Source organism: Trichosurus vulpecula, chromosome 4 (assembly GCF_011100635.1).
Source record: "Trichosurus vulpecula isolate mTriVul1 chromosome 4, mTriVul1.pri, whole genome shotgun sequence".
NCBI lineage: Eukaryota > Metazoa > Chordata > Mammalia > Diprotodontia > Phalangeridae > Trichosurus > Trichosurus vulpecula.
The window spans coordinates 74,519,554-74,532,327 of NC_050576.1; the positions used below are offsets into that span (position 1 = coordinate 74,519,554).

The 12,774-nt window shown below is 43.0% G+C and overlaps 1 protein-coding gene across 1 annotated transcript; it reads left to right on the plus strand.

Moving 5' to 3' along the window:
- The first annotated feature begins 1,023 nt into the window (after positions 1–1,023).
- Positions 1,024–9,454, plus strand: FAM163A (family with sequence similarity 163 member A). Its single transcript, XM_036757254.1, has 2 exons — positions 1,024–1,116; positions 9,059–9,454. The coding sequence occupies exons 1-2, from the start codon at positions 1,024–1,026 to the stop codon at positions 9,452–9,454; spliced, it is 489 nt and encodes a 162-aa protein (XP_036613149.1).
- The last annotated feature ends 3,320 nt before the right edge of the window (positions 9,455–12,774 follow it).

Genomic DNA, 12,774 nt, shown 5'->3' on the forward strand with positions numbered 1-12,774 from the left:
AATCATGCTTCCCCCTCGATGGTAATAAGATTACCCACTGGCCTGAAGTCTTTGTTCAGCTTCCTCCCGTAGATCAGCTCTGCTACTGGCAGCTCCTGCCTCAGCTGTGTCTGTGTCTGTAACTGAAGCTGCAACTGAAACTGACGATGTAACTGTCGTAACTGCCTCTGTAACGGTCGTTGTAACTGTCGCTGGCTCCAACCGGAAAAGGAGGAGAAGAGTCTTCAAGCTGTCCTCTCCCCTCTTATAGGGCCCTTGACATCATCAAGCTCCGCCCGAATGACCAGGGCCGATTGGTTCCTGAGTTGGCCCCTCCCCCTAGCATAGACATTAACACCTCCCCTCAGCCAGCCCCACGACTCATCACACAGGAAGTTCTGGTCCTGCCCCGGAAGAGCAAGCCCCAGCATCCAGGGAAGCTCAACGAGGCAAGCTGAGTCATTCAAAGAAAACAAAGGCCATTCTGGCTACAGGCCCTGAAATCGGAGCTGACCATGAGCCAGGACCAAGCAGTTCTTTCTTAGTCCTAGAATGCTGTTCAGAAGTCTGAAGCACACAAGTTCAAGTCCAGCCTCAAATAGTTATTAGCTTATAGGCAGCCAGGTCGTACAGTGGAGCCTGGAGTCAGGGAGGCCTGAATTAAAATCTAACCTCAGATTTGAGGTTACTAGCTGTGTAACCCTGGACGAGTCACTTAACATTTGTTTGCCTCAGTTTCCTCAACTGTAAAATAGGGATAATAATAGTACCTACTTCACAGGGTTGTTGTGAGGATAAAATGAGATATTTGCAAAGCATCTGGCATACAATAGGTGCTTAATAAATGTTTTTTTCCCCTTCCCATCTGTCTCCTCTCTACCTTGAGTTTTTCCTGGCTCACCCTCCTGTGTCCAATAGAGCATGGACTTTAAACACCCATCCCAGTGGCTTCCAGAGTAGTGACCGCCTCTTACTTCCAAGTGACTCAACCTCTCCACGGCCTTTGTGCTTATGTTTTGCAGAGTTTGATGGAGAATCGTTCGGATGACAGCGGGAACAGTTGTAATCACCGGCGGAATCCTAGCGACTGTGATCTTACTCTGCATCATTGCTGTCCTGTGCTACTGTCGGCTCCAGGTCAGTAACTCCCCGGGCCCCCAGACTGGCCTCATTCCAGCAAATTCCATGACCTTGGAAGTTGAGCTAAAAATCTCCTACTGTGTACCATCAGCTCAAGTGTCCTGAGATGTGGATGGGGTGTTTTAGGATGTGGAAGGTTATGGTTCTCAGACCCTTTTTTGCTCATGACATAGTATTATTTTTTGCAATAAGGAATTATAGGACACTGAGCTTGGCACACTACACCCAAACACCTTTTTATGAAACATAGCATCTTAGATTTCGAGCCTGAATGGACCTTAGAAGCTAGCAAATCCAACCTCTTTATCTGATAGATGAAGCAGTTGAGGTCCAGAGAAATTAAGTGACTAGCGCAGGGTCACATAGCCATAAGTGCCCACAGTGGGATTTGAATCTTCATAAATCTAAGCCCAGACTATCCACTACACCATACTGCCTTTCAACCACTGATATAGGGATAATAACATTAATAATAAGAGCATCTATATAGTACCTACTGTATACCAGGCATTGGGCTAAGCACTTTATAAATATTATCCCATTTGATCCTCACAACCACCCTGGGAGGTAGGTGTTATTATTATCCTGATTTTACAGTTGAGGAAACTGAGGCTAAATGACTTACCCAAGGTCACATAGCTATTAACTGTCGGAGGTATTAATGCCTTCCTGACTCCGTCAAGTGTTTTATACTTATGTAGTTTATACTTATATAATTATAATTTATAGGCTCAGTGTTTTATACCCTTCACCACCTAACTAGTTAGTGAGGTATGGTCTTCTCCAAGGGCCTGGAGTACCTTGGGTGAGAGTATGAGATTAAATGGTCTTTGCATTTTAGGAGTGATGGGAAAGGCATCATTCCATTTCCATGACTTCTGGATACTCTTCGAAAGCTGCATGCAGAGATTCACAGCAGTGTCTTTCTTCCACCAATATGAATTATAGCCATCCCTTTCCATCTTCAGGGGAAAGAGACTGGACTTATGATCAGAGGACATGTGTTCCAATCCTAGCTCTGATGCACTGAGGGTTATGTGAATGTGGACAACTGATTCACCACTGAGCTGGAGACTCCTCCTCCTCTGTAACATGAGAATAATAACACTCCATCTCCTTCAGGGAGGAAAGTGCTTTGTAAGCTGAAAAGCACCACCACAGAAATACACACTATGGAATTCTTGTAAATGGGAGGAACAGAGCTGGGAAGCTAACACACTGACTTTTCTGCACTGGGGAATATGAGTCACCATGGAGAAGGAGGGGCGGTGGGGTATGTAGATCAGACACTGGACACGAAATTAGGAAGACCAGGATTCAAATCGCAGCCCAGATAACTGCAAGTCACTTAAATTCTCTGTACCTTAGCTTTAGAATCTTCAAAATGGGAGGGGTTTGCAACAGATTAGCAAAGTTGCCAAAAATGGAAAAGAATGCATCCTGGAGGTGCTATGGAAAAATAAATACATGAATAGACTGTTGGTGGTGCTGTGAACACCATTAGCCTTCATTACTGAGAACAGCAGTCTGGAGCTACGCCCCCAAAGATATAACTCTGACCCAGTATAAATGCTACTAGGTCTTTACCCTAAAAAAAATTCAAAGAAAGAGAAAAAAGACCCATATGTACAAAAATATTCATAGAAGCTCTTTTTGTGGTGGCAAAGAATTGGAAACTGAGGGGGTGACCATCAATTAGGGAATGGCTGAGCTGAACCAGTTGTGGTATGTGAATATGATGAGAAACCGTTGTGCTGTAAGAAATGACAAAGGGGATTGGATTCAGAAAAACCTGGAGAAGACTTGCATAAACTGATACAGAGTGAAGTGAGCAGAGCCAGGAGAACAATTGATACAATAACCACAACATTGCACAAAGGAACAACTTTGAAAGACTTAGGAACCCTGCTCAATATAACCAAACACAATTGCGGAGGGCTCATGACGAAATACGCTACCCACTTCCAGAGAGAGGTGATGCACTCAGAGTGAAGATTGAAACATATTTGTTTTGGAAACAGCCAAAGAAAGCAGGAAGGCGCTTTGCTTGACTAGTCACATTTGTAATTAGGGTTTTGTTTTTCATAGTTTCTCAGTGGACTGAGGGTGGAGGGAAGGGGGCATATAGATCTTTGGAAAATAAAATTTAGTTTAAAAAAAAAATACAAAAAAATAAGCACATCATTGCACCATTGATAGAACTATGAATTGGTCCAGCCATCCTGGAAAGCAATATGGTACTATGCCCCCCAAAGCCTCTATACTGAACCTTTGTGCCAGCAATAACATTAGTTAGCATGTATCTGGAAGGGACCAAAGACAGAAGGAAAGGACCTTTGTATACATGAATACTTATAGCAGCTTTTCTTGTTGTAGTAAGATGAGGTGGTTGAACTTAATGGCTTCTAACGATCCTATGAATTTGACTTTTCAGCATAAGCTCATTAGGACGAACAAGCATCAAGGGAGATGGATTGAGGGTGAAACAAGGAATTCTCTAGGCCAGTCCCTCTGGCTAAATTCTGATTTAGTTCCTTGAAAGAATTATTTAGCCCCTTTTTAAAGAGATCATCTCAGGCCTTCCTTTCATTTTCTTTTTTTGTCCCCCTTCCAACTTTGGTTTTTAATATTACTTATTTATTTATTTAAAACATTCTCTTCTTTTTAAGCTTTAAGTTCCATATTCTCCCCCTGCTTCCCACTCCTGCCCCACCCACTGAGAGGGCAAACAATATATCAGTTATACATGTGAAATCGTGCAAAACATATTTCTATCTTAGCCATATCTAAAAAAATGAAAGCAAAAAAAATTATACCTGAACTTGCATTCGGAGTTCATAAGTTCTCCTTCTGAAGGTAGATAACATTTTTCCACCCTTTGGAATTGCCTTGGATCACTGTTTTGATCAGAGTAGCCACATCTTTCCCAGCTGATCATCAGTACAACATTGTTATGTCTGTACACAATGACTTCCCATTTCTCCTCACTTCTCTTTGCATCAGTTCATATAGGTCTTGCCACATCTTTTTTTTCCTGAAACTACCCCCTTCATCATTTCTTTATAACACAATACTATTCCATCACAATCATGTGCCACAAGTTGTTCAGCCATTCCCCAATTGATGAACATCCCCTCAATTTCCAATTCTATGCCACCACAAAAAGAGCTGCTATAATTTTTTTTACATATAGAGCTTTATCCTTTTTTCTTTTATCTTTTTGGAGTATAGACCTAGTAGTGATACTGCTGGGTCAAAGGATATACACAGTTTTATAGCTCTTTGGACATAGTTCCAAATTGATCTCCAGAATGGTTGGACCAGTTCGCTACTCCAACAGTTATTAATGTACCTATTTTCCCACCGTGCCCCCACCCCTAGCATTTGTCATTTCTGATAGGTATGAGGTAGTATCTCGATGTTGTTTTAATTTGTCTAATTAATTAGACAATTAATAGTGATTTATGGCATTTTTCATATGACTATAGAGAACTTTGATTTCTTCTTCTGAAAAGTAACTGTTTATTTCCTTTGACTATTTGTCAATTAGGAAATATCTCCTTATTTTTATAAATTTGACTCAATACCTTACATATTTGAGAAATGAGGCCTTTATTAAAGAAACTTGCTATAAAGTTTTTGATATTACTTCATTGTCTATGGTACCTTTTAGCAAAATGTAGTTTCTTTGATAATCTCTTTCAATTAGGTCTATTTTTGCTTTTGCTTTCTCTGAGATCATGATTGCCACCCTTGCCCTTCTCACTTCATCTAACACGTAACAGACTCTGCTCCAGCTCTTCATTTCAACTCTCTGTGTGTCTGTCTCAAGTTGTTCTCTTGTACACAACATAGTGTTGGATTTTGGTTTCTAATCCATTCTGCTATCTGCTTCCATTCTATGGGTTAGCTCATCCCATTCCCAGTTATGATCACTAACTGCATTTCCCTCTATCCCATTTTCATCTGTTTATCCTTCTCTCTCTTTTATCCTGTCCCTTCTCAAAAGTCTGTCTTGCTTCCAGTCCACCCTTCCCCTTATTATTGCTCCACTCATATCTCTTATTGCCCTTCCCCTCCTATCTTGGCTAAGATAGATTTCTGTACCCAGCCAAGTGTGTATATGTATTCTTCCCTCTTTGAACCAGTTCTGATGAGGTGTTCAAGTATTGCCCATCCACTTCCCATTTTCCCATCTATGATAAAAGCTCTTCCTTGCTTGCTATGAGAATATTTGCCCCCGTACATTCCTCTTTCTCATACTTACATTCTTTTTTTGGAGATCATCCCAACATACTCAATTCATGCTCATGACCTCTGTCTATGCAGACTTCTTCTAACTGCCCTAACAATGATAAAGTTCTTAGGAGTTACATGCATCGTCTTCTCATGTAGGACTATAAACAGTTTAATTCCATTGAGTCCCTCATAATTACTCTTTCATGTTTACCTTTTTATGTTTCTCTTGATTATTCTGTTTGGATGTCAAATTTTCTATTCAGCTCTGGTCTTTACATCAGGAATGCTTAGAAGGCCTCTATTTCATTAAATATACATTTTAGCCCTAAAGGACTAAGCTCAGTTTTGCTGTATAGATAATTCTTGGTTGTAACCCTAGCTCTTTTGCTCTCTAGAATATCATATTCCAAGCCCTCTACTCCTTTTAACATGGAAGCTGCTAAATCTTGTGTGATCCTAACTGGGGCTCCACAATATTTCAATTGTTCCTTTCTGGCTGCTTGTAATATTTTCTCCTTGACCTTGGAGTTCTAGAATTTGGCTATAGTATTCCTGGGAGTTTTCATTTTGGTATCTCTTTTAGGAAGTGATCAGTGGATTCTTTCGATTTTTATTTTACCCTCTGGATCTAAGATATCAAGGCAATTTTCCTTTATAATTCCTTGAAATATGTCTAAGCTCTTTTTTTGTCATGACTTTCAGGTAGTGCAATAATTCTTAAATTATCTCTCCTTGATCTATTTTCCAGATCAGTTGTTTTCCCAGTGAGATAGTTCACATTTTCTTCTATTTTTTTTTCATCATCTTAACTTTGTTGTATTGTTTTTTAATGTCTCACAGAGTCATTAGCTTCCATTTGCCCAGTTCTAATTTTTAAGGAATTATTTTCTTCAGTGATCTTTTGTACCTCTTTTTCCAATTGGTCTATTCTGCTTTTAAAGGAGTTCTTTTCTTCAGTAAATTTTTGTGCCTTTTTTTAACCATTGGGCCAATCCTTGTTTTTAAGATGATACTCTCCTCAGTATTTTTGTGTCTCTTTTACCAAGTTATTAATTCTCTTTTCATGATTTTCTTGCATCACTCTCATTTATTTTCCCAATTTTTCTCCTAACACTCTTATTTTTTTAAGTTTTTCCAGGAATTCTTGCTGGCCTTGGGTTCAATTAACATTTTTCTTTGAGGCTTTGCTTGTAGCTGTTTTCACATCATTGTCTTCTACTAAGTTTATTTCTTGGTCTTCCCTGTCACCATAGTAGTTTTTGATGGTCAAACTATTTTTTGTTTGCTTATTTTCCCAGACTATTTCTTCACTTTGAATTTTATGTTAAAGTTGGGCTCTGCTCACCTGGGGATGAGGAGGCACTCTACCAAACTTCAGACTTTTTCATATTGCTGTTTTCAGAGCTAGTTCTGGGGGTTTGCAAGTTTTTAGTTCTTCCAAGGTGGTGTTATCCTAGGAGAGGAGTGGTCACTGCTCTCCTGGTCTGCACTCTGGTCTTTACCCAGGAAGGTCCTTTGCTCCCCTGCAGCCACAAAGAATAGTGTTCTCTTGGCTCTGGAACTGTGAACCAGGACCCCTGATCCCTTGTGACCAATCACAAGCATTCCTTTCCTTTCTAGGACTACAACCTAGAACTACTTGTGGGCAAGAGAATTGCCGATCAGCACCAGAGGCACCCAGTGCCAGCAAAGGGTCCCCTGTAATCTCTTTCTGACCAGTTGTCCAACACCGCCCCCCAGCATCTCTGGAATGAGAGCTCCTGAAGACACTGTTGCTACAGCTGCTACTGCCATCCTGGTGACTTCTAGGGCCCAGTGCTAGTGCTTCTGCCAGGCTTGGGCCTTCACTCACTCCAGTGTTACAGATATCTCCTGCAGACCTCCTAAGTTGTCTTAGGCTGGAAAAATGTCTCCTTCTGACATTTTGTTGGCTTTGCCCACTCCAAAATTTTATTTGAGGCATTATTTTAAAGTTATTTGGAGGGGAATGATGGGAGAGTTCAGCTGGATCCCATTCTGTACTCTGCCATCCTGTATCCCTCTCATTTTCAAACAGCTGCTTTGGGGATTGGGCAACCAGTTGGCACTGTCTGAATTCAGCTGGTGGAACTGATTGAATTCACATGTACATGCATGCACTCATACATGACACATGAGCACACAGATGCACAGCACACACACACACACATACACACACACACACACACACACACACACACTCCTTCTCAGACCACATAAGCTTTTTGAGGACAAGGTATACTTTATAAATCTTAGACACCCTAATGCTAGTGAGCAAGCTACAACATACAACCAATGAGGAACTTCAAATAGCAGGAGTAGATAGAATTAGGGAAATGTACTGTAGGAAGAAAACATGGGCCAGTCACATGGTGAAGGTGAGAGTAAGGATATAGGAGGAGGACATGAGCTGTCCACTTGAGGAAGGTAGCCAGAGAGTAGTGAGGACACTGAGTGTCCCTCCCACACCCCATATTCCCCAAGTGGACAACTCATGTGCTCCATTAGTATCCTCATGATGTCAGGAGAAACAGAAGAAGGTGTCTAGCACTTTGGGTGGATCCCCTTTGAACTTATAGAAGGGCATGGACAAGATGGATGGAATGAGAAGGCATGGGTAGATTGCAAATGGCATCACCGTAAGCAATATTGACATCATAAGGAATATTGAAATAGATGAGTTCACCCTCCATTTGAGTGTTTGAATATCCCCAGTGATTTAGGTTCAGTTGGATTGTCTTTCAAATCAGTGAGACAAAGGCAGCTGTTCAGGGAAAGGCTAAGAATGAAGTGATGGGACCAGGATGAGGACAGCATGGCTTTCCTTTGTGAGGTTAGGAATTCTCCAAGACAATCATTTCTCACTTATCACTTCCTGACAACTCTGTGATGTCTTCTTTGCTGGAAATCACATCAGACTGCTTGCCTCTGCCTTTCTGGAATGTGAGCTTCTGGATATAACCAAGCACCTCAAATAATGGCACTCACATACCATAACAATCATGGGTGTGCACAAGAGTGTTAGTGCTAGGCCAACACCAAGCTGCAAAGAAGGCAATCTGTTGTCAGGGTACTTCCAGCCTGGTCTGCCTTCTCCCTCTTGGTGTCTTCCTTTTTCCCTCTCCCCATCAAGTACCCCATGTCCTCACACTGCTCCCTTCTTCAAACAATGTCCAATGCTCCAGATTTTTTTCTGATTTCCTCTTTTCCCTCCACCCCTAATCAAAACTAACCTGACCTATATCCCTTGCTTCTTCAGGACCCTTCTTTGCACTAGGTAGAAGCTAGTTAGCTAGGTAGATCTGAAAAACTAATACCTGCTAAAGCTTTGATGATCATAATAGCTTGAAATATTGCCTTTCCCAAATGATATTTTTGCATTTTCAACAGAAGTCTTATTGTTTTAAGCCAAAAGAGTGATCTATTTATGGTAGAATGTATGTTCACTTAACAGGCTGTCAGAATCTAGGCACCTTTTTGAGCCTCTCAAGTCATTCCCCCATAAGTATATACATACTCTACCTGTATTTGGAGTTGATGTTGTGCTTGGGCGGGGCTATGTGGCTCATGTGCATATGTTGGGGGTGGGTCTCATGTGCACATGGAATCATGCTTGGAACTGAGCATGCAAACACTGCTTCATGCTCACTAATCTGAACCTTCCTTTCTCCCTCCTGGTCAGTATTACTGCTGTAAGAAAGATGACTCTGATGACGAGGAAGAGGAAGAAGGACATGATCTCTCTGCTCCATCAAGATTTTCCACCTGCAATTCTTGCAACTCCCAGGTCCGGGATGGACAAGGTGACCTGGCACCACTCCCCAGTGAGCCCTCTGACCAGCATCGAGGTGCTCAGAGCCACTGCCCCAGTTGTGCCCCCTACAGCTCCCCCTTTTACATACGGACAGCTGACATGGTCCCCAATGGTGGGGAGAGGCTCACCTACACTCCCACTTGCTACAAGGAGTTGGGGCCCCCACCCCTCAAAATGTCATCGCTCCAGAGTTTCTCGGTGACCAGACCAGGCCTTGGACGTGAGGCCTTTACCAATCCAAGGGCTATTAGTACAGAAGTATAATCTTACCCACCCACCACCCCCTGCTGCCCCCTTTGGAGCAAAGCAGGGCAGTGAGAAGCCCCTGCCCCATGGATGATCTGTTTTCATAGATTTTCTTGCTACAGAATATAGGGTTCTCTGGAATGTGTTAACGGGTAAGCTGAGAACAAATGTGATATTGACACTCAACCATCCGACTACTAAAAGGACATTGCAGCAGGGAGGGAGAGTGGAGGAAGGGACACCCCTTCACCCAATGGGAAAAGTTTGCAGCTCACTACAACTTTACCTACAATGCCACTTATATCAACTGGTGGGGCTTCTTCACGAGGGCTGTGTGCAAAACAAATACACCCATGGTTACTCCCATCCCTCACTAAGACTTTGCAGAAAACAGAGTCAGGGCATGCCCAGGTAAGCTGTGCTAAGACACTGGTGCCCTCAACCAAGTCCTTGTTAGAAGAACTGAGCAAACTCAGAAGATGGGAGCTAAGTCATTCTGGGGCCTTGGATCTGGTAGGAGGGTGGGAAAGGGGGAGGTGCACTTTCTGGGAGAAACAAGATAAAAGTCATTTCTAGTGTGAGCATTTTGTAATCTTGGTGTTGTAATAGTTGCAATGACTGACTACTTCTAGCACTTAGAGTTAAATAGGAAGCCCTGTGACTAGTTCCTTTATATCAGACACACAGATGTCACACACAAAAAACTACCCTTACACCTCTCCATGGGCAACAGGTGGCATTGACCTCATTGTTGGGGAGAGACTTACAGATGGGACTGGATCATGCCAAACCATTTTTTAAAATAAAAACCTCCTGCCTTGATTTGGAGACCTAGTGATGGCAGGGTTTTATTAAAAGGCTGAAACATGTCCTAGAACATGCAGGATTTTTTTTCTTTTTGGTTGCTGCACACAGAAGCCTTAGAGCCTTGCTACCCCATCTGGTGAATCAACATACCTTCCTACCTTGTTTTTATTTGTCTATATCTCTTTCTCTGTCTCTGTGTCTGTCTCCCTCTCTGCCAACTCCCTGGGTCTATGTCTGCCTGTCAGGATGTGTGTCTGTCTGCCTTTTTCTGTGTATGTCTCTATATCTATCTCCCTATCTGTCAGTTATCTCTGTCTATCTCTGTCTAGGTCTCTGCTTGTCTCTGTATATGATTTCCTCTGTGTGTGTGCCATGTGTGTGTGTGTGTGTGTGTGTGTGTGTGTGTGTCTGTATGTGTCTAGCCACTACCTCCCTCCATCTCTCTTTCTCTTTCTTCCATTCAGTTCTGTTCAGAATTTAATTGGCTTAAAAAGATGAAACTTTGGCTGACTTTTCCTTCACTTGCCCACTAACAAGAATGGATGAGGACCTGTGGCCCCATATATGCACACCAGTCACCAAAAGGTCAAACAGTATCTACTACATGAGGCCATGATGTGCACAGAGATGATCTCAGTCTTAAACATGCAACTTCCAGTTAGCATTTGAGTTGAGTGATTAAGGCAGATCAATCCCCACAGCAAACCACTGGGATAGCACAAGCAGAGGAATAAGCCATCAGCCCTGCAATACCACCAGCTGTCACCACTCACCGAGGTCTTACCCACACTCGCCGGCAAGGAAGGTGCTGGTGACAGGCACCCGAGACCAGCACCACACATTGTGAAGCATTTTAAGGATGTCGATCCACTGTTTAACGTGGCAACCACAATCCTCCTCTCTTTGCAACATCACCATTTGTTGTTCTCTCACGGAGGCCCAAAAGCCCAGTCTCTGGACTGGCTCATCACTTGTCACTGGGCTCGTTTTTGGAGGAGATGCCCCTGAGAAATTTTGTAAATGCCTTGTAACTAAGATAAACAACTGAGGCCCCTACTATGTATTTAATTCAGTTCTTCCCACTTTTGTTGAACATCTGCCTCTTATCCCCCCAGCCCCATATCTGTGGGTTTCAGTAGATCCCACACAACCCATGTATTATCAGAAGGGGAGGGCAGTGCCCAGCATTGTCAACTGAGTAATAAAAAATATGGCAGAGAATACCTGAAATCTTTCTGCCATGGGACACAAATACTGAAGAGGAGAGCCTCGGAAGGAGGGCATCCCCTCTCTACAGGAGACATTTATTTTGTCACTTTAAAAGGACATGGTTTTCTTCTCTGAAATTCTTTTTTGGCACCCGATAGATATTTTCAGAATAATTGACATTTCTTGTTAATTGTGTTGATTGTCACAATCAACTGACCCCTGTGTTGTTTGGGGGGGGGGGCAGAGGACAATAAGATAAATCTGGCAAGATCCTTAATTGCTAAGTGAAACAGAAATGGCCTGACTTTCTTGCTAAGTATAGAGAGTAGTGTTCACCTTAACTCTGAAACATCTCTCTCTGGGAGCCTCCACATTTAGTGTGTTCCTGTTGTGAATCAGTTAAGGTAGGTGGCTTTAGAGTCCAACCCATCACTCCCCTTCAGGGCTCCTCGACATCAGCCACTGGGCCAATCAGTGCTTAACAGCCTCTGGCCAATTGGTACCAGGACCTTGCTTATTCCATAGTTGTGCCCTCCTATCCCCCAGTCAAGGAGCTCCTCTTTATTTCCTTCTTGCCTTTGGTGGGGGAAAACTGCCAGATGGTGTACCTATAACATGACACTATATAAACCTATGGGACTGTTCCTTGCACCTTCCCACCTCCAAAACTTATCTGGGACCTTCTCTTGGTCATAAGCCATTAAGTGCAAACTTTTTCCTCCTTTTGCTTAATCCAGCTGTCCATAATCTAAGTTTGGGGAATGAAGAAGGTTCTTAGGTCTCTCACATATATGCCCAGGCCCACCCTCACCTCTGGGGATTCCTACCCTGACCACATCTCCTAGAGTAGAGATGGGGAACCTGTGGCCTCCAGGCCATGTGTAGCCCTCTTGATCCTCGAGTGTGGCCCTTTGATGGAATCCAACTTCCAATCCACTTGAGGACCTAGAGGGCCACATGTGGCCTCAGTCTTCAAGGCTGCAGGTTCCCCGCTCCTGTCCTAGAGCATCTCTCCTTTGCTTCCACTCAGCTTGCTAAAAGGCTGGGACCATCTTGGCCAGGTGGGGATGAGGTACAGCAATGGATAATTCCACTCAATCCCTCGGCAGATTTGGGTTTTTTTATACTTTTCAAGCCACATCCTAAATGAGTTAAAGAGACCTGGGGACCAGGGCAGGGCTTCAGTCCTGTCCCACTCACTACCCTTGCTCCAGGTGTCTCAACTCCTTGTTCTACATCTTTGGTGACTTGGATGTGAATCCAGGTTGGACACCAGAAATAAATTAAGAATTTGAAATACAAGATGAGAGCTGGCCTGCGTC

Excerpts from the sequence above, each read along its gene's own strand:
- FAM163A (XM_036757254.1), top strand. The coding sequence starts at position 1,024 with ATGACAGCGGGAACAGTTGTAATCACCGGCGGAATCCTAGCGACTGTG. Across the intron at positions 1,117-9,058 it reads TGTGCTACTGTCGGCTCCAG|TATTACTGCTGTAAGAAAGA; the intron begins GTCAGTAACTCC and ends CCTCCTGGTCAG.